The sequence below is a fragment of the Cupressus sempervirens genome, chromosome 6 (assembly GCF_028749045.1).
Source record: "Cupressus sempervirens isolate cs-2001-9-10 chromosome 6, ASM2874904v1, whole genome shotgun sequence".
NCBI lineage: Eukaryota > Viridiplantae > Streptophyta > Pinopsida > Cupressales > Cupressaceae > Cupressus > Cupressus sempervirens.
In genome coordinates this window covers 702,572,904-702,595,697 of record NC_143123.1, presented here as the reverse complement: position 1 = coordinate 702,595,697, position 22,794 = coordinate 702,572,904, and the positions used below count along the sequence as shown (strand labels likewise).

The window sequence follows — 22,794 nt, the reverse complement described above, 5'->3', positions numbered from 1 at the left end:
CGTACATTCATGCACAATGGAGGATAATCCACTCTTCGTGGACATGTGCTTAGTTGTTATGCTTATCTCTTTGCTGACTCCTAGTCATATCAGTTGCCTTTATATAGAAGGCACTTCTATAATGTATTCATCCAATTATTTGATATCCAATTATTTGATTAATCCAATCATCTGATATCCATTCTCATTTGATCATCATTTGTCTCTCTTGTGCTATCTACTAAGCTTCTTGATCTTGGTGTTGAATTATTTCCTTAGGCAAATTCTTACATGGTATCAAAGTTATACCAAATTCTTACATAAATATTTACCAAACATTAATAACCTTAATCGTGAAATCTCATAATATAAACTGAAATACATAATAATAAAGATCAAAAATTTAATAAAAATATATATAATTCAAATATTAATGTCAAACATTAGTAACAAATATCAAAACATTAATTACCAAACATCATAATACACTCACTGTGCAGGGACACATCTTTAAGAAAAGACATTGTCTTTCTCTCAGCCCTCATGGGTGTAGATGGGGAATAGGGCAGCGAATCTCAGGGGAGTTAGTGGGACAAACAAAAAAGCATAGCCCCACAATTAGCATTCAAATGGCAAAATAATTGAACATTCACAATACAGGAGGGTTCACAAAAAAACACAATACATGAAACTAAAAATAAAGCCTAAATAACCACTAAGGTTCTAGAAGAACAAGCTAAATTTGGCAAAAACCTAGGATACTAGAAATAATCGAATACCCTCCCTAAATGGTCATTCTATGAACTGCCTTGTGGAAATGTCTTGTAGTTATAAACTTAAAAGTCCTTCAGAACATTTTGTTGTTGTTGAGACCCTCCCTAGATCTATAGAATGTCAATGACAAGGAGTAGCTAAAATAAAAAGAGAAGGATACCCTTCTTCAGAATGTTTTGCAACAAGAGAGTACAGCCTGTCACTAACCCTCCCAAAATCTGCAAAACCACTAACCAAAAAGCATCAACAAAACTTCCAACTTGATGTTGATTAATTGAATTGTCCTTCCCTGGAAACAAAGATACACACTGAGAACAACTAAACAATTTTAAGGAAATATCAGTAAATCTTCCAAACTATTGCAAGTGAGCAGAATGCTCCAAAATAGAGTACAAGATACCATGATTTGAAGATTAGAAAGCATCATTTTTACGGATAAATGACAAAAACCCTAAATAGAAATCCCTAAAATAACATCCCACACAAATGTCGTGTATTATAGAAACTAGAAACAATATTAGAGACAAAGATCGACCAAAACCAAACACGATCTTTGAGGTGAAAAATTGATCAAAACCAAAATAAACCTAGATCAAATAATACATAGCATCTAACCCATCCAAGTCAACTACATAAAAATCTGCCTCTAAGAGATAGTCATCAAAGTGAATCAAAAGCCTTGGCACCTTTCCTGTGCACCTTAATCTATCACCTCCTGCTACCCTAACTTCAAACTCAAGTATATCATCAACCTGTATCCTTCTCTTCGATTCCTAGTGTATAAATGATGAAAACCCAAAAAAAACATCCCACACAAATGTCGTGTAGTATAAAAACTAGAAACAATATTAGAAGACAAAGATCGACCAAAACCAAACACGATCTTTGAGGTGAAAAATCAATCAAAACCAAAATAAACCTGGATCAAAGCATAGATGGCGTCTAACCCATCCAAGTCAACTACATAAAAATTTGCCTCTAAGAGATAGTCATCAAAGTGAATCGAAAGCCCTAGCACCTTTCTTGTGCACCTTAATCTATCACCTCCTGCTACCCTAACTACGAACTCGGGTATATCATCAACCTATATCCTTCTCTTCGATTCCCAGCTTGTGCTCATGAAATTATGTGATGCACTTGTATCTAAAAGGCACACAATACACCACCCTCTAACTACACCCTTCAAGCGAAAGGGGTGACTGTGGGATCGCTAGAAAGGGAAGCTATGATAGGGGACTCTCCCAGAGTGGATTCCTTCTTCCTCTCTTTAGGAGGTTGCTCCTCACTTTCTTCATCCTCGTTGCCTCCTTGTTGCTCATCCTCCTCTGACAAAACCTCGAGATAATATATTTCACCCTTCCCGAGGCATATGTGATCCGGTGTCCATGGCTCCCTACAAGTGAAGCATAGCTTCTTCCTCCTTAGTTCATTCTGTGTCTCAAAGTCCAATCTGGGGGGTGAAGTCCTATTCTGATTTTTCTTCTTCTGGATCGAAGTAGACCCCTTATACGGTTTCTAAGAGGCTGTAGTATTAAAGAAGGTGAGTCCAAATCATGTGCAATCTTAATAGCATCATCCATAGTGTTTGGTTTAAGGACCTTGACCAAACCTCTAAATTTGTCTTGTAAACCCTCTGTGAACAGCACTACCTTATGTTGTTTTGTCATATCCGAAACCATAATCGAGATCCACTAAAACTCATCAATGAAATCATCTAAAGATCCACACTTTCATAACTGTACCAAATCCCTGTAGTAGACCTCAATGTCCTTCATGTCAAAACGAGTGATCAGCTTAGAGCTAAAAGTCTCGTAAGATGTAATGAGACCATGATCTTGGGTGACGAGTTCATGATGCCACCAATCATATGCTGCTCCCTCTAAATGCATTGTGGAAAATCTAATGGCTTATATTTCCGACATGGGTTTGAGTGTCAAGAACATGTCTAACTTGTGAATCCAAGCCCTAGCAGACGTCTTGCTGCTGCCATCAAAATTGGGGAGAAAACTTGTTCATGGCGTGCTTCAAGTCTCTATTATGTGCCTTAGGCCTCATGTCCTATTGTGTTCTCTCTAACTCCCTTTTTTTATTCATGTATTGAGTAATTGGATCAGGGAATAGATCCCATTCATCATACATGGCCATAACATTATCCGGAAGTAAGCCTGCTACTGCAGATTAGGCTACCTCTTCTTCGGCATTATTCTCAGCAAAAATGGGCATCAATGGCCTGTCAGTGTTTTGTGCAGGGGCCCTAGCCACTCGAGGTGATCCTACCACAATACTACCTCCATTGTAATGACTTGGTGCTCTCTTGTGTGTCGGAGCTAGCTACAGCATGGCACATGTAAGTTGCTGAAGTGCAGTGGCAATATTATTCTATCCATCTCTAATAGCTCGCAAGGTTTCCCTCACTTCTCGTTCCTGTTCATTCGCATCGTGACCCATTTGAGCGACTTGAAACCTGTTCAGTCTGTTCAACCTATGCAACCTGTTCAACCTATGTGCTTGTCTCAAAGGTTAGCTCCTCATCAACTGTGTAACTGTGCTCAATGTCAAATTGGTCTGAAGATCCTACCTATTCAGGTCGGATGTGACTAAAATTATATGGCTTCTTATTCATACCTATCTGTCACTTTTTCCTAATTTAACCAGCCTGATATTATAATAATTTACCCACAAGTTGGCAAGTCTTGTGCTCTGATACCACTGAAATAATCCAAACCCGTGGAATAATGGACACAACATATCAAATACAAAAACAGTGACGAGAGTGGTGCAATTAAACCAAACAAGTGTTCCCACATTATACCAGTGACAATATGCAATAATGCGAATATTTGGAAATTTCATACAACATATTAAAAACCTGATCAACAAATACAAATTCTTAATGCAAACAAGGTGCAAGATACAAATTGATAAGTAGAACATGTTTGTATGGACAGATTCCTTTGCTGTCCACTGTTGACTGTTAATTCTTTCAGTCCTTCTAATTGAACAGGTCTCAAATCTGATAACTACTACAGGCCCGAGTGAATTAGTTCATAGTCTCCTTGCTCCACGTTAGTTGCTTAGTATGTATTGGCAAACCTTGGAACTGAACTGCTAGTTGTAGAGGTGAAACGTTTGTTTACCGTACTGGGTAAAGAAATGAAGCATACAGATAATAGAACAGAATAGCAGAACTCCTTCGATTATATTCGTATACGCCAAGATATTACATTATGCTCATGATATTATGATTACAATGATCCCAAAGGGGGATATAAATACTATCCAAGGAACCTTCTCGAAGGTATCCGTCAACCACATACAACATGTCAACTACAATAATAGAACCTTTCGGATACATCTCGATACATGTCGGTCTGACGGCATACATCTTGATACCCCGTCGGGAACATCCTGATACCCCGTCAGGAACCTCCCAATACCCCGTCGGGAGCATCCCAATACACTGTCGGGAACATCCTAATACCCTGTCGGGAACCTCCTAATACCCCGTCGAGAGTATCCCGATACACTGTTTCCTAACGACATCATCCCCCCCAAAAAGAAAAGTCATCTCCCGACAACGATACAAAAACCCACAACTAACTACATTATTCATAAAACAAAAGAACATGAACTGATACATCATGAGCCCGAAGGCTGTCTCTGACTATGAAGATCGGCTGCGTCGAAGCTGATACACCTGATCTGTCCGGACCTACAAATCAGCTCTAATCTAAGAGTTCCCCTCCACCATGTCCTTCAACATCAACGCAACCTCCTAGCACTCAGCTTCCTTCTGATCATGAGCCTGCTGTGCCGAGTTCTTCTCCTGAAGTGCTGCTACCAACCGCTACTCAATTGTTGCTAGTTGTTGCTCCACCGCAGCTAACTGTTGTTCTGCCTGCTGCTTCCCTCGAGCATTCTCCTCAAACTGTGCTAACAGGGCTGTCCACTCTGCTTCCCATGCAAGCTTCTGGGTGGTAAGTTGATCGGCCATCTCCTCCCAAGCCTTCTCTGCCGTCTCCCGAGCTTTCTGCCTAGGCTCTGCCCTTCTTCGCTCTATCAGCACCAACTCCGCTATGGACTTGCTCTGTTCTACGATGACAGCTAGGCAAGAACGAATATCCATGTCCTCCTTAGTTGGCAGAGGGTCTGACACCTGCGTTCCTCCATCCACTTTTTCAGCTGCCGCTACACTCTGATCCTCCACCTCTGGTGATGCCGGTATCTCGACTATCTCATTGTTCGACCAATTGGCCTCGAAGTGCGTGTGCTCTCTTAGGGGAGACTGAATGGAGGGACTTCTGGTGATTGGCCTCAAGTACTCGCCCAACTTGCTACGCTTGTTGGTACTACTGATGGCTCCTGGGGTGCCGCTTCAGGAATGCTAGAATGCATACCCTGATCCTCATTCAACAGAGTGTCCGCTATGGTGACTACTACATCTGACCCAATCACTTCCAGCCGAACTTGCTCCTGCGTGCCTCCCTGACTAACTCCTTCCTCTGTTACTGGCTCCACCACTGGAAGTGGCTGAGGAAAACTCCCTACTACAGGTATGGGAGCCGGTTCCTGAACTATTGGCTACGTACTCGTGGCTACGGGTGATGCTATCCGTTGGCGCACTGATGGTTGCACAGGTGCTACTGCTGTTCATGATGTAGGATGTAGAGTAACCAGGGTCATTACCACTAGGCGCTGAAACTAACCGAACCCTAGAATGTGAACATCCGCCATGGTGTGTATGTGTGGTGCTAGAATTATAGGAGCTGAAGTAGTAGTCACCAGTGCAGCTGTCAACTGTCGCGGGAAGCGAAGTGGGACTGCTAAAAGTACTCTACCCTCCTCATCTTCTTCCTCCTCCTATTCCACCTCCATGCCCTCAGAGTCGTCATCCTCATCGCAAGATGTGTCCTGACAACCACTATTTGTGTTAGCCAATTCCTCCATTTCTTGCCGTGTCCTCTTCTGGCCCACGCTCTTCTGACCTGTAGGTGAATCCAAATGCTTCCATTGCATTACCAGAGGCTCGCCAAGTGCCGCCAAACTTGGCTTAACTTCCAGTTGCTCATGGGGTATCGTCCTGGCCGTAGCTTCCAGAAAGAGTCTGATGGCGTAGTGCGGCATATAGAATGTTTTGTGCTGCAAGGTCATGAACTCATCCATGTGCGTAGCTAACAATGAAGCCTAGTCATACACCTTCCCGTTCATGATTCCATTCATCATACTGACCAATGGGAAAGAAATGTCGGATGCCCTGCTGGATCCTGTAAACCTGCTTTTCACCACATCCATCAAACACTTCCAATGTCCCTCGCGAATATCAGACTTTTGCAGCCCTCTTTTCTTCGAAGTGTCCATGAGGGTATCGATGTGCTGTTGTACCTCGTCGTTACACACCATCTGTATCAGCTGCAACTTCGTCTCCTTGCTCATCTTTTTGGGTTTACCATCAATCTTGGCTACACCTTGCACCGCTCCTGGTATACCAAATACTCTCGTAAAATCGGCTGGCTGAAAAGATACCACGATGTCATACCTAGATACGGAATTGAGCATTTCCGAGAAAGCCTGTCATAAGCCTCAATTATCAGCCACAAGACGCCCAAAAATCCTGGATACAGAACAGTGGCATCCAAATAGCCCACTCCACCTGCGCCTTCCTAATGCTTGCTTTAACCAGGTGAGTATCCGAGTGTTCATCCCACCATTTTCGACAATCCCAACCATTCAATCCTTCAAAGAGTACCGTCCGTGGCATTGTCTGCACATCCGGCTGATTGTGCACTTTTACCCTATGTTTGCCTCTATCCTTTCCTCGCGGCCGTGCTTGAGAGGGTCCTACCTGCACATCTTGATTCATGGTCAGCTCCAGTTGCTTCCTCCAAGCCCTCTTACCAGCTGATTACATATCAGTTTGGGATGGCACTTTTCTTTTTTCATTTTTTCTTTTTGTTCCACTGTATGCTATACAGCCGTACAGTATTACTATGAGCACTCTTCTTTATCCAAAATTTGCACCTTCAAAGGTCTACAACAACAAATTTTGTGGCGCAAAGACAAACCATTAAGAGCCCCTGCGTTGCCTTCCCTGTTAAGCCTTGAGATTCTGTAAACTTAACTTTAATCAAGCAAGCAAAGTAAATACCATCCTTAATTCTTCCCAACAAAAAGTTTCGTCGGATAAACAACCACCCAACTGAAAATAACAAGCACCGATTCCTAACAACCTATCCTACACTTCACTTTGCCCTGTTCTGCTCATTTCGCCGCCAGCCTTTGTAATAGGGGACGATCACTGGGGGCCAGCGTTGAGAGCCTTTATTGGGTGTGGCAGAGGGTTCCACGTGATGCGATGGTTCCTTCTACACCCCTATCTTGTCCGGAAGAACAATGGTCCACAACTTCGATGTTTTGCTGCACCTCCACTTCCTCTGTCTGGCGGATTTGTTTAGCGGCGAAGGGCCAACGAACGGCTTCACAAAAAAAAATCTGCACAAGAATACCATCAATCTTGCCCTACGACGGTGTAATCCTGTGTCGTATTTGTACTATGCAAAATCTGTGCAAAGACACCAGCAATGTCGCCTTACGAACACTGTAACTCTTGCCGAATTTGTTCAGCACCAAAACTTCAAATTTTGAATACGATAGTTTTAGCATGTATGCAGGATAATGGATGCCCCCAATCTTAAAAGTTCAAACCCTAACAGCAATGATTTTAACATATATTTCGTGTAATGGATGGCCTTCAAATCTGACATATCCCATCCGCCTAGGCACCCAACCCTTTTTTCCCTACACACTATAACTGTAGTCGTTCTTGAACCACAAAAGAAATCTATGCCAAGACACCTTGCGCAAACCTATATAACGATATCATGACCTGTGGTGTATTTCGTATCAAAAAAATCTGTGCATAGACACCATCACTTCCTTCTTGCGAACGTTGTAACCTTGGCGATTCTGTAGAGCTGGGTCATTGCCTGTTCAAGACTTATATTCGTTGTCCTTCAATGGTTCTGCTTGCATCAGCTCCCTCCAACAAGAGAAAATGGTGAAAAAAACACGCCCTCCTTCAAGAACAATCAGCAAGCACCCAAATTTATTTTGAAAACCCTAATTTGGGTTCGCACCTAGCTCGAGAGTTTCTGTAAGAGATTCGTTGATCTCCTCTTGAGATAGGCCCGTAGGGCGAGTTTTATAACACCGTACAGTGGCATGAGCTAATCCTGCCGTATGGTGGATACCGTGCGGTCCGTACGGTGAGCTTTTTTTTTTCTTTTTTTTTTCTTTTTTTTTTCTTTTTTTTTTTTTAAAGAATAGCAGATATAATACTATTGCTCGTTCATAGTTCTGGATGGCGAAGGCTTACCCTGCGTGCAATAAATTTTTAACTTGCACCCGTTGACCATGTCCAGAACTTCCTATCCATCGAGCATCCACAACTTGATCACTCCATTGTTGCCTACCTCCCGGATCTGATACGGCCTGACCCACCTAAACTTGAACTTGGCTGGCTTGATCTCATTCCGGCTGTCATACTTCAACACCCACTAACTGGGTTGAAACCTGTTCAATTTCAAGTGCTTATCGTGCCATGCCTTCCACCTATTTTGTGTTACCTCAGTCGCCCAGTGTGCCAATAATCACTTCTCTTCCAGCTTGTTCAATTTGTATAGCCGCTCCCTTAAACTTTCTGTGTTGCCCAACTTGTTTTCCAGTGCTATCCTGAGGCTCAGAATCATAAATTCTGCTGGTACTATGGCCTCTTGTCCGAACATTAGTTAAAACGGCATGTGCCCCGTTGTGACTTTATATTGCATACGATAAGCCCAAAGGGCGGAGGGTAATTTTTCCTCCCAGTCCTCGCCTTCAACTGCGCAAAATTTGTATATAATCGACACCAGAACTTTATTGGTAGCCTCGGCCTGTCCGTTTTCTCTTGGGTAGTACGGGCTTGATAACGAATGATAGATTTTGAACTCTGTGGTGAGTAGGCAAATAACATGGTTTACAAAATGTGTTCCTCTATCACTTGTTAACTGCAATGGGATTCCGTACCTAGTAATAATTTGCTCATATATAAACTTTGTTGTGCTTACTGCTGAGTTGTCTGGTAGTGCGCGCATCTCCACCCATTTGGTCAAGTACTCCATCGCGACAACGATGTAACAGCACCTTCTGGTTCTACTCGTTTTCAGAGGTCCGATGAAGTCCAAACCCCACCGTTCAAAGAGCTCCTGAGCATGGGAGGGATTCAGAGGCATGAAGTCTCTCTTCAAAGGTTTCTCGACTCGCTGACATGTATCGCATGCGATGACCCATTCCCTGGCGTTGTTGTGTACTGTTGGCCACCATAGTCCTGCCAGAAGTATCTTCCGTGCAGTTGTGTCCAACCCCATGTGTCCTCCTGCTGGTCCTTCATGGGCTTCCTTCAATACCCGTGGGATTTCTTCCTCCAGGACACAACGCCTCAGGATCTGATCGGGTCCCATTTTATACAACAGTCCATTAATCAGCTGAAATATTTTGCTTTGTATCACCAACTTCCATCTTTCATTCGGTGCAATGTTATTTGGAAACTATCCCGTCAACAAGTACTCGTTGATGCTTGTGTACCACTTTGGTAGTGCAGCAATCTGAAACAATTGCGCATCAGGAAAGTTATCATTCACACCGTCTGTCGGTTCTCTTGTTCTGATACGTGATAGATGATCCGCGCTTACGTGTTTCTTCCCTGGTCGTATGATGGTCTTGAAGGTAAACTCCTGCAACAGGAGTAACCATCGGCTGATCCTTCCTTGAATGGCAAGTTTGTTGATCATATACAGTAGAGCTTGATGGTCGACATAGAAGACGAACGATGTCGCCAACAAGTAATGACGAAATTTTTGTACTGCGTAGACCACCCCCAAAGCCTCCCGTTTGGTCGTACTATAATTCTATTCGGCTCTTGATAGTAGTCGACTGGCGAAGTAGATCGGGTGATCTAGCCTGTGGGTGCCTGTTTGCGCCAGGGTTGCTCCAATTGCATAGTTAGACGCGTTGACATGTACATGGAATTCTTTGCTCCAATCCGGATACGCCAGGATGGGTGCCGTAGCCAATCGTACTTTGAGCCCTTCAAATGCTTCATCTTGATCCTTTTCCCATCGGAATGATTCTCCCTTGCACGTTAACCTATCTAGCGGATATGCTAACTTGGCAAAAATTTTGATGAAGCATCTGTAATAGCCTATATGTTCGAGGAAAGATTTTACCTCCGTTACATTGGTAGACGGCTGCATCTCCAATATCACTCTCACCTTATCCGGATCTATCTTCAACCCCTCCTCACAGACTATGTCCGAGCAACCTTCCTTGGGGAACCATAAACCTACACTTCAAGTTCAGAGCCAGGCGCGCACATCGGCATCTCTCCATACACTCGCCCAAGGCTGTTAGATGTTTGTCTTCCGCGCTGAACACCGACCAATCATCGAGAAATGCTTTGAAGTTTCCGACGGACATCTTATCAAAGATGTGCAGTATGATCTATTGGAATGTCGCAGGGGCATTGCACAAACCGAACGACATCCGATTATAGGCGTACACCCCATCTTCTACGACAAATGTCATCTTCAGCTTATCTTCCTTTGCGATTGAAATTTGATTGTATGCAAAAAACCCATCCATAAATGAGTAGATCTTGTGTCCCGCTACCTCCTCCAGGATGCTGTCTATGAATGGGATTGGGAACGGATCCTTGATGGTGACTGCATTCAAGCATCTGAAATCGATGCATATCCGAATCTGGGTGTTATCCTTCTTCAGTGAAATTACTATCGGCGACACCCATTCGCTAGTTTGCACTTTGAAGATAATGCCAACTTCCAACATTCGGTTGATTTCCTCCGTAACCCGTGCCGCATAGTTTTTGTTCATCTTGTAGGGCCGCTTCCGTACAGGTACTGCGCCTTCGATCAACAGGATGCGGTGCACACACAATTTTGGGGCTACTCCTTTCAAGTCCTTGTATGTCCATGCAAACACATCATTGTACTCCAAAAATATCCTGAATGCTGTTGCCTTCAGTACTGGGTCCTAGTTATCTCCCACCAGTATGTTCCGTGGTTCGGCTTCATCTCCTAAATTCATGGTTTGCAGCGTGGCTTCATCATATTTGATGGGTTTCCCTTAAGTGAACTTATGTGTGGGTGTCACATCCAGTGGCGCACCTCCTTCCTTCATCTTGGTGAATTCCTTTGGAAATTCATCAGTATCGTGTCCCTCTATCGTCAGTACGTTGCAGCTCTGAAACAGTTCATAGTCTTCTATCTGCCAATGTTAAAGACCATTTACTGAATCCAGATCGTCATCTCCTTCCAATCCTAGGACTCCCTCCTGATCGGGTTCCATACTCTACCTCTTTTCATCCTCTTCTTCGAAATCAAACGATAGAGCTTCTTCCCCGACCATTTGAGTGTGTAGATCGATGACATAGTTCCGGCCTTTGCTTTCAAGCGATAAAGTATTTTTCTTCCAATCGTGTTTTGCCTTGGCTTGTATCAGCCACCCCCGACCCAAAATAGCATCGTATCCTTTCTGCCTCAGGGGAATCACGACGAAGTCCAACAGGAATGGTTGTGTTCCAATCGTTACTGGTTGCGCTGTTAGTATTCCCAATGGCTTGATTCCATGTTGATCGGCTGTTAACAACTGAAAGGTAGGTGGCCACAATGTCAACTGTCCCAACTTTTTCCAGGTATCCTCTCACAGCACATTAACACCAGACCCTCCGTCCACGATCATATGTGTAAACATAGTTCCAAGAATGCCCATTTCGACAATCACTGGATAGCGTCCAGATGAAAGAGCTAACAGCATCGGGTCTTCTGCACTTGCACCCCCTGGGTTCTCCTTTTCTTGCTCTATTGGTTGTTTAGCAATCGGAGCTATATTCGTGAGTGTCGTACGAAGTTAAGGCATAGTAAGCAACAGATCATTTATCCTGACGGGTACCTCGGCCTGCAATATTTGCCGTACAATGTTTTGTTCTGCGCGGTTCCGTACGGAGGTACCAAGTGTGCCGTTTCTGCCTAGGTCGCTATTTGGATCTCTGCCCGTGCATCCTCCAATCTCTTCTTTTCCTCCATCGGATCAGGGTATAGCTTCGCCTGCTTCCGAGTGATTGCCAGAACTTCTTCCTCGTCCATCCCGACGGTAATCAAGTTTACTCCAGACTTCGGGCACTTAGCATCGTCATGATCGCCAGGTCCACACCATCGGCATAGCAACTTCGGTGTGTTCGCCGTTGTGCACTCTCGGGCGAAGTGACCCCACAGATTGCATGCGCAGCATTGGACTAGTGGTCGGCCATTAGCATCATACTAGATTTGACTCCCCCCATTATTGTTGTTGCCACTATTGTTGTTGTTGTGTTGACCGCGCCAATTATTTCTGTATCCTCCCAACGTGGCACCCTCCATACTATTGTTCCCACTCCCTCCGGACATGGACGCTTCCTGTGTCAAGAACATTTGCTGCGGTGTTCTTGTTTTCAGATTAAAAGGGCATTCCTTTACCGAGTGTCCCATAATCTGGCAGATCTCACAATATTGCTCTTTCGGGCAGGATCCCTTCGTATGGCCTTCCTTCTTGCACTCCGTGCACCATAGTTCATTGCCCTTAGTCTCCTTGTTCATGCTCTTGAATTCCTTCATCATCCAAATCATGTCTTTCTGAAGGGCACGAACCTTCTTGTTGCTACCCTTATCATTGCTGCTATCTTCTCTTGAGGAGGCATCGTCATCTGAATCGGATGAACTATTCTTCTTCTTCTTCTTGGTCATTTGCTCACTTTCCAAGTTCATTGCCCGGTTATACGCTTCAATGTATGTCGATGGTGGCGCAATCTTCATCTTCTTTCGCAGCTTTGGGTGAAGGCCTTCAATGAACCATCTTTTCTGTAACCCGTTAGCCGGCTTATTCTCCATCTTATTGATCAAGTCCTTCAACTTCCTCGCGAAGACTCAGAGTGTTTCATTCTTCCCCTGCTTAGTATTGAATATCTCTACTACAATTTCATTATCATCGCACAAGAGTTGAAATTCTATGATGAACTCCTTTTTAATGTTATCCCAATTGTTTAACTTTTGTGGATCGGTATCAGTAAACCAATCAATTGCAACACCCCATAGGGTTGTCGGAAATTGCCTCATCCATTCATTTGTATCCGTTATACCATTGGCTCTCCAAATCGTTTCACAGGTTTTACAATGTCGGATGGGATCAGCTGCTCCATCACCATCAAATTTAGGTAACTTCTCCTTTGGTCCTGCCATCCCGACGCTCACACTTGGTATCCCGACGCTCACACTTGGTATCCCGGCAGTTGTGCTGGTTGGTGAAGAAGGATCTTTGTTAAGAAAATTTGTTCCTTCTGGAAGTGTATCGTGGGCGAAGAGTTCACTCCACACTCTTGCTCCTTCGGCACTCCGAGTCGATTCTCTTCTATCAAGATTGTCTTCCCTCGGCGAACACCAATTCAAAAACTCCTCCCGTGCCTCTTCCACCAACTCTACCTACTGTCGAGTCTCCTTCAACAATGCTTCCGTGCTTATGCGTTCATCGGCAGCAATCTTCTGGAACCTCCTGCGTTCTGCTTGCTGCGCCAAAATTAGATCTCCGTGTGCTGTGCGTATTTCGTCCTTGTCCTTCAGGTTGTTTTTATTCTTGTTCAGCTGATTCAGCATTACTCTTCATTCTCCTACCTTTCCAGGTCCATCAGGCAACAGCGCCAAATGTTTACCGTACTGGGTAAAGAAATCAAGCATACAAATTATAGAATAGAATAGCAAGTAAGAATAGCAGAACTCCTTCGATTATATTTGTATACGCCAAGATATTACATTATGCTTATGATATTATGATTACAATGATCCCAAAGGGGGATATAAATACTATCCGAGGAACCTTCTCGAAGGTATCCCTCGGCCACATAACATGTCAACTACAATAATAGAACCTTCCGGATACATCCCAATACATGTCGGCCTGATGGCATACATCTCGATACCCCGTCGGGAACCTCCTGATACCCTGTTGGGAACATCCTGATACCCCGTTGGGAACCTCCCAATACCCCGTCAGGAGTATCCCAATACAATGTTTCCTGACGACAATGTTGTCCCTCAAAGACAAATCGCAGACCTTATTAGGATATCGTAGGTTCAAGATACCTGGACGTGAGCCTTACAAAATACACTTGCAGCTGTTTACTAGCCACCACGTTGAGGACGTTGACTCGCAAAACAAGACTATGGGGTTTGACACTCACGTCAACCAATCACAGTGAGGAGCCATGGACTGTTGCAATGAGTTTTCACGTCCTTCCCAGTTACACCCCGGATTATTCACACTGATCCTAGACTTCACAACCTGCCGCTAACTACTGCAACTTACTTCCCTTGGTTTCCAGATATACTGAAGATGGGTCACATGATTTCCTACTATTACCAAAGCTCACAAATGCTTATAATCGTTAAACAGAAGTACTTCTAAATATGGAGTCAACTGAAAACAATCTTTTCAATTTGCCAACTCTTTGCCTAAATCTAAGCGAAAACTTTCATAAGATGTTGGGGCTACGTCCAACTTCTCAAATCTGCCTCAAGGGGTTTCATCCTCAAGAGCAACCAGTCACATTTAAGCAATTTGTCATTTGAATCATATTATATTTCATGCTAATAATCCCAAGGAAGCTCGTTGCTTTTATAAGCTCAATATTAGGGGAAGTACAAACAACTAGGCAATGTGGGATAAAAGCCATTTTCGTCTTCTAGTCACTTAAGTTACTTTTGCTATAAAATGACTTTAAGTCATAAAGTAACTTTATAAATCCACTTTATAAAATAAAGTGACTTAACTATAGAAAAGCTCCTCCATTTAAATATTTCCCCAACGAAACCAAATAAACTCTTGTGACTAGCTGGCATCCTCAAGATTAATGCCGTTAGCTTATCTAGATGGAGAGATAGACCAACAAGGCGCCAGTAAGGCCTAGCACGGAGAAGGGGACGTTACAGCTATATTTTAAAAAGAAAAATTAAAATATAGAGGACATTTTCAAATATATTCATATGATCAGATTGAAATTTTTTAAATCATTCATCATATACATTATACATAGCAATTGAGTTGAAATGAGAGTTGAATTCCATAAATTCATATACATAATGTAACTCTAAAAAGTAAAATTAGAGTTTCTTTTTAAAATTTATGAAAGATATTTTTTCGGGAAAAAAACACTGGGATTTGGTGGGAGGCATTTTGATTTTTCTGACTTTGACCTAACATCAGTTACTGTTGGCACAATAATTTTATTCCTAGAAACCTGCCGGCAGAATTTAACTGTTACTCTGCATCATGTCCACTTTAAGAACCTCTGATTTTGGCAAGTGGGCTGTTGGGTAGTGGTCTCAGAGGAGGCCAATTTGAATAAGAATAAGGAAACCGGATAAGGGGAAGTGAAGGTCGGAGTGGGAAGACAAGGATCAAAGTACGAGAGTTGAATTCATTCTATACCTGAAGCACTGAATTGGCTGTACCAGCTCGACATGACTGAATCCAGAATGTTAATCTGATTTATACTGTTGTTGAGAGTAAAATGTCTCAGGCAACAGATTGTTAGAGGCTAGAATGCTTTTGTAATATTCTTTTGTACTGTTACATAATGTTTTCTGAATATTCCAATACATTTATGTTTTTTTTTTATTCAATTTTTGTAAAGACCTGCCTGGTTCACAAATAAAATAAGAGCTTACTTCTTTTTAAAGTTTGGGGGATTTTTTGCCCCCAAACCAGAAACATTCCATGTGCTTTAGGCAATTTCGCAAAATAAAAAAATTCAGAAACATTTCCTAACATCCCCCCCATTACCGAAATGCCTGCACTTATGTTGGAAATGCATTTCTAGGTTTCCCTGAAGAGGACAAGAAAAAGAATAGAGCCATCATTTATCTATTTCTTTTGCCTATGGATCCATTCTGTGATGTCTGAAAATTGTATGAAACAAGATAAATGGAGAGAGAAGAGCATCTGCAGATCTCTTGCTCTAATGGGTCCATTGACCATTCCTTTTGTCCAGAAGTCATCTGAAGTGGTAAAAGAAAGAGGTCGCCATCTCAAGCTCTCTCTCTTTCTTTTACCTGGAAATTAGGAGCGGGGAGCACAGAGAGTAGAATATCTGTAGCTTTCTTCCTTAATCATGGATGGATTTTATTTTGCCCGTAAATTATGCGAAAGATTAGATAGAGAACAATATTCATAGCTCCATTGCTTTTGCAGTGCAGGCCATGGTTGCTCTCTCTCTCTCTCTCTCTCTCTCTCTCTCTCTCTCTCTCTCTCACACACACACACACACACACACAAAACAACTGAAATTGACCAGTATTTCACAAAATAATGTAAGGAGTCATAAAATAAACAATAATCTGAATATTACCTTTCAACATACTCCTTCAAGAGCTCCTTTGACTGAACCAATTTTGAAAGAATGTTGCGGTATATATCAAGGTCTCTGTCCACGCTGGGCTTGCTTATATTCAAGGCTTGACATAGCTGCATATAAGGCAACTTGTAAGGGAAAGATTTCACCTATTTATAATTGGTAAATATCATGTTAATACAAATTAATAATTACTACTATGGATCAACCCCTCGTTGAATTAACATCTAATCCAATTACAGTGGTACTAATACCAAAGAAATTCATCTTAATTTGTAGAGTAAATTCTCTCAGAACATATATCTATGTACAAGGACGTAATTTTGAATTTTAAAATTGTACAATTGTATTCTAGAACAAAAATTTAACCAAACATAGGAACTATGTAGTATTTGATATGTGAACTAAGAGAGCATGTCATGCTATGGGAGATTAGTACTGAGCAGTGACAGAAGGCTGCTTAAGCAACAAGCAGCTAATTTTGGGACATGGAAAAATCTGGGACCACATTCATAATTGTATGAATATATAAACATACAAGGTTTGAGTTACTCAGAAAAAAGACAAATATCTGTTATTGTATACCTGAATTTTACACTTACATTAAAAAGCATGCTTGAGATATCATAGAAGAGAAGCTTAGTGTATGTTAAAACTTAATATGGATGACCTTCAACAATGTTACCTAGAAAATAACTAAATAAAATTACACACTGAAAAATTATCAATGTCCAGAGATAGAGAAATCAAAAAGACAAGAAAATTTCAATGTTGGGTTCAAAAAGCAAACCGAAATTCAGTGACTAAGAGAGTTTTCATTCAGAAGTAACAAGAATGTCAATGAAAAACTTATTTTCGACTGTTAGATTCATCACATAAAGAAAAAAAGAGGATTGGCTAGTTCTTGACTTGCCCATCTTGACTGAATATCTAACAATCACCATTCGCAAATATGCTGTGGCACAGAACAAAAGAGCTATAAAGAAAGGAAACTCATTAAAATCTAATATTCTCTAAAACAACCAATGACCATTCTGACAATCCCAGTTTGGAGATTAAAATGTTAAAAGGGAAATGAGTTCACTCAAAAGTTTCAGAATTTGAATCAGTGGGCATTAAATGAACTGTTCTCAATAAAATGTAAGCATACAACATAGCATGTGTGATCTCTAAGTATATATTCTAATGATTCTATCTCAAATTGATTCAAAAGCCATTACTCATCCATCCAGACTTAATTTGAAATCTGGTTTACTCAAAAATGAAACATTTCCAAAGGTGGTTGTCAACTATGGATGATTTCAAAGCAGGTTGGTGGACATGGACAAACGAAGTTATTGGTTATGCTTGATTTTAGATCAAAATTTTATTTTGCAATTTCTGCATCTTAAGGAGTAGATTTGTGGGTTGAAACCTTGCCAAATGGAATTATGCATCCTTCAAACCTGTTGTACACTGTCACACTTTAAGATTTCCAACTCTTAACAGTGCTGATTCAACCTATGATTGAGAAGTTAAGATCCCCATCAAGATAACGTAGTTTGATATGGTATTTTCTCGAAATTTTCATTAGTCTGCCTCTTGGATCACTCATTGCTTGAAAAGAAGCAATATGTCCATTACATAAAGTTCCAAGGCAAAATATCCAAATATCTGATTCCTAATGAATCATTTTCCTTGAAGACTGAGCTCACCTTCTTTCACAACCTGATAGAATGATATCACCTAGTTTTATGTGCCTTAGGTCTCTATATTTTACCTATCAACTGTCACGGATGAGCAAAATCAAGGTTTGACTATAGAAGTTGTTTAGATTCTGCTAGATTTGATGCAATTCAAAAGCGACTAGATAAGATGAATTTGTAAATGTCCAACAAGAAACCAACAAAAGGTCTAAGGGACTGCCAGAAACAAAAAAGCAACCCAGTACAGAGGAGGAGCACCAAATGGTGTCCGGAGGAAGACTAGCAAACAGTAAAGAAACAAAAAAACCAACCAAACAAGCAAAGAAAGTAGGAGCTGCCAGACAAGGCAACCCTGTCCACTAGCTTGTCTCATCCACTGGGAAGAAATCAAGAATCGACAGATATGCCATGGGAGAGCAGATCCCAAGCCGTCTCCATGAGTTCCTAATGATACTAGTACAAGGAAAGCGGGCGCTGAATGCAAGTAGATCTGCGTTGTCTCACAGTTCTCTGAGGACCAGACTGGAGGTCCAGCACACGCTTGGTAGTCCGGATGGGGGAGACCATCATGAAAAAGGAGGTGATGAGCTGGTCAGACTGAGACCTCCAGGGGAGGAGCCGCTGCAGGGTGTGGTCCTGGAGTCTCCATGTCTCTTTGAGGTAGAGAAAAAGGCATCTCTGGTATGCGTATGTGAAGAAGGCCACAAGAGACTGAGACTCCTGAAATAAGCAGTAGAATCTCTAAAAAGCCAAAGTTCTGTATTGAGAACAGGGTGCGACCCAAGATGAGATGAAAATTTGTGTTCGAAGGCATTCACTCCTACATGCTTGGAGAATGTGTATGAATTGTACCTAAGAGGTTTGAGTTAGTTATTTGATCCTAATATCATCGTCTACAAATGAGTTATTTGATCCTTTTAATATCATCATCGACAAATGTAAGTATACCTTGTTGCTAGCTTTTTGATGTTGATTTAGTATCTCATATTGGTTATGGTGCTCTTTGAAATTGGCACTAGTCGTAGAATATCATGTAGTTGTTGCTTTGTATAACTCCTGTGGAGCATGGGGATAGATTTGTACAAAGGCCAAAGACAGGTCATGACAATGATCTGATGATTAGAACTTAAGCCACATCTGAAATGTATTGCATCATCACATTATGTGGAGGACCCAGTTGTAGTTGCTCTTAATGAATGGAAATATATCATCTCTCAACAAAGGATGCTTTGAACAGTAGATCCTTTGGATGTGAACAATCACTTAGGAAAATATCTTATTTTCCCATTTAGTTGTGAAGGGAAGGAAATCAGTTGGTTGGGTTGGTATTCATCATGGACTAGAGTGGACAAAAGATACTCGAAAACCTGTCGCTGCTGTCTCACATTATGGTGTTTGGTAACTAGAAGTAAACTTATTGTAATCAGCACAATGTCTATGATTATATTTTAATAATATTGCTTTTCCAACCATGTATTAATTGTTGTTTTAAGTTGTTTGTAATTGTCATTCTTGGGTAGTTATAAGCATTGGTTGGTCAACGGTTGTGTTCCTCTTTGCAAACATCCAATCCTTTAAATATATTGTGTATCATCAAAGAAAATAGTACGATTTTAGTTGGATCAACTCTGATCCTTTTTTAATCTCAGCTCTTCTTTTATAATAATTCCTTGTGCAAATAAAGACATTTTACTCCTATATCTGGTATGCATTGTCATCTTCACTATTAATTCAAGTATACATTTATCAGATAGAGCAGTAAGCATTTGGCACCCTTGCTTTAAAAGAAATCATGTCAGATTTGAGAGATTTATGCTCTTCTATGCAAAAAAGGTTCAATTTCCTGAACATTTATGGAATGGGTATTTTGTCAAAATAATTTGAATGCAGTCTCTAGTGAAGGATTTTCTAACTAATGATTTTTTATTTAATGACTCCGAATGTATTTGCGATATTTAATTGTTTCTACCGTTCATAAAGCTTAATAGCTTACAAAAAGTATAGCTGTAATAACAGCAGAAACTTACAGTATGCGTTTATAATTACAGAGACAAAAGATTAGCTTTGTGACATTCACAGCAGAAATAAACATTTATCAATTGACCACACATCTATCACATGAGGATGAAAGGTTATAAATATGATGCCCAACAATAGTCACATCCCTTCATAATTTCCAATGAATAGCTGATGTGAAGGATGGCAAGCAGCAGATAAACCCCACACTCAAGAATATCCAAAACTCCTTCTAAATCACCATGACTCTATCCAAGGCTCAAGCCAACAACTGAAACAGTTTTATGACCTTCCGTATCCCTTACCCTGCTGTCACAGACTCCTTTTTGACCCATGATTTCTTCAAAATATCAGTGACTACCAAATGAAATCTTCACGATCAATGCCAACAAGAAGATTCATACCAACAAGGGGAAATATTCAAACAGCCAGCAATAATAAACTTTAACATCAATCACCACGAAGTCAAACTTCATCAAATCATGGATACACAAAAGACAAGAAATGTTTACACTATCCAAAAAGAACTCTAATCCATGTATTGAGTTTCCTTTGACTCCTCTGCTTGCCTTAAGTCCCCACCAAAATATTCCATTGGATTCTTTCAAAGGCTTCCAAACCTTCATGCAAAATTTGACACCCTTCCTTGAATGTGCCCAGCGCTAGGATGTTGTATGAAAATCCGAGATAAGAATTGAATTCTTTATATGCATACTGCATTGACTACTCTGATCCTTGTGGTGTTGCACGAGAGTGGAGGCCACATATGCACAAGATCAAACTTCCATAGCTTTTTTAATCCTTTTAGCCTTACTAGCTGAAACTCACAATTGTACAGCCTTCTAATGGAACAGAAGGATTTGATAACCAGAAAATAACTATAATATACTATTATTATTCAATCTAATGGAACAGAAGGATTTGATAACCAGAACAAATAACTATAATATACTATTATTATTCAATCGGTTTCCAAAGGCACGTGCTGCACAATATGTAATTAATTGCTTTCTCTCACCTTTAAAATTGGAGAAATTAATTTTTGTTTACCTGCAAATCTTTGAAAATTTATCAAACTACAACCTCCAATTGTTCTCTTTCTATAACTTCCAACATCCTATAACTTACCATGGAACACGCCAAAATTATAAATCACTTTTTAAAAAATCTGCTTAAAAAATGACCATATTATAATTTATCTTATTGTGGTGCTAGGTAAAGTTACTTGATTAAAATAAATTATTAAACTCATAAGCATAATTATTTTATTGCGGTGCTAGGTAAAGTTACTTGATTAAAATAAATATTTAAACTCATAAGCATAATTAATTAAATTCCAATTGCCATGACAAGTTAAATTAATTGATATTTCTTTGTCTTCTCAAACCGAGGCCGAAGGTGAGGATAGTATACAGAAAGAAATTACGGGTGAGGAAAGATGACACAAGTACTCTACACTTGGAGAATTAGTATTTTAGCAATTGTTATTGAAGCATAGGCTCCACAAAAAAGAAACCCCCTAAAAGGCCCCAAACAATAAATTTAGTCACTATAACTTTAAAATTTGGCATGTGTACAGTCTTTTATCAATAATATTTAAATAACAATAAAATCCAATTTTTAATTTATCTTTATAAAATAATAACTTATCGTTGTTTAATTTAGAACCATTAGACTATACAAAATATTGAGAAAATGATACCCATCATTCCCACCAACCATTTAAAAATAAAAATAGTAATAGTTATCTCTCTCGGTTCCCAAAATTGACTTATAAAAATGGTTAGGGAGAACTCAACCAAAATCACTTCAGAAAAGGGTTTTAAAAACACATCATAACCATCAAGGCTCAAATAAACATTTGAACTGACATCCTATGAGATAAATTGTTTCCAAGTTTCCTAACCCAAACTCACAGCAAATGGGAGCCCAACTAGACAAGCTAACAATCCATCATATTGAACTGAATAGGAATAGGATTTTATATTCTGTCCTTACCAAAGTCGCTTGTCCTCGAGCAATCTCAACTATGGATCTTGCAAAATGTGCTCATTTTCACACATTGGATCCTCTACTACAAATTTATTCCATTTAACCAAAAATTCCTTAATTTCCTAGTCCATAGAGTACAATCTCTAGTTTTTGTAATGGCGTCTAAAATCAACATCAAGTTCCCCACATCATCCAATGGTGGCAATTCATATGAGGGAGCTACATTGGCCAAGGGTGCCTTCTTAAGTCTAGATACGTGAAGCACGTTATGAACTCTATTGCTTGCTAGTATCTCAAGCTCGTAGGAAACCTCTCCAACCTGTCGAGAAACTTTGAAAGAACCGAAAAAAATTGGGCTTAAGCTTCCTCACTCCGCTCTTTTAAGAGTAGACTATCTATATGGTTGTAGTCTCAAAAGTACCATATCCACAACCTCAAAACTACACTTAAGTAAATGTTGATCAACATATAACTTCTATTGATTTTGTGTCTACTTCGAATTCTCCTTCAATGACTTCATGATGTCCTAATTCTCCTACGATAAATCCTTGGCCTTCGGCACTCTATTATCCAAAATAGTAAATAGACAAAGTTGTGCGCTTCATATCCAAACAAAGCCGTAAATCGTGTCATCCTAATAGACATGTATAGGTAGTATGATAGAACTACTCACCAAGATGTAGCTATTTGATCCAGGCTCCCTAATGTCCCAAAACATAATTGTTGAGATACCCTTTCACCCATATGTTCACTAGTTAAGTCTTCTTATCTTCCTATGAGTGCTAGCTTATACTAGAAGTGAGCTCAATTCTGTTCCGTCTAAAAATATCCTACCAAGAGATACCTAGAACATGTTGTCCC

The 22,794-nt window shown here is 40.6% G+C and overlaps 1 protein-coding gene across 1 annotated transcript in view; it reads right to left on the bottom strand.

The window, feature by feature from the left end:
* PSB29 (photosystem II reaction center PSB29 protein) overlaps nt 1-22,794 on the bottom strand; it is a 117,456-nt gene that overhangs the window by 20,099 nt on the left and 74,563 nt on the right. Inside the window, exon 4 of the mRNA XM_089789455.1 lies at nt 16,238-16,353. Within this exon, the coding sequence (XP_089645581.1) occupies nt 16,238-16,353 (116 nt within the window). The remainder of the gene's footprint in view (nt 1-16,237; nt 16,354-22,794) is intronic.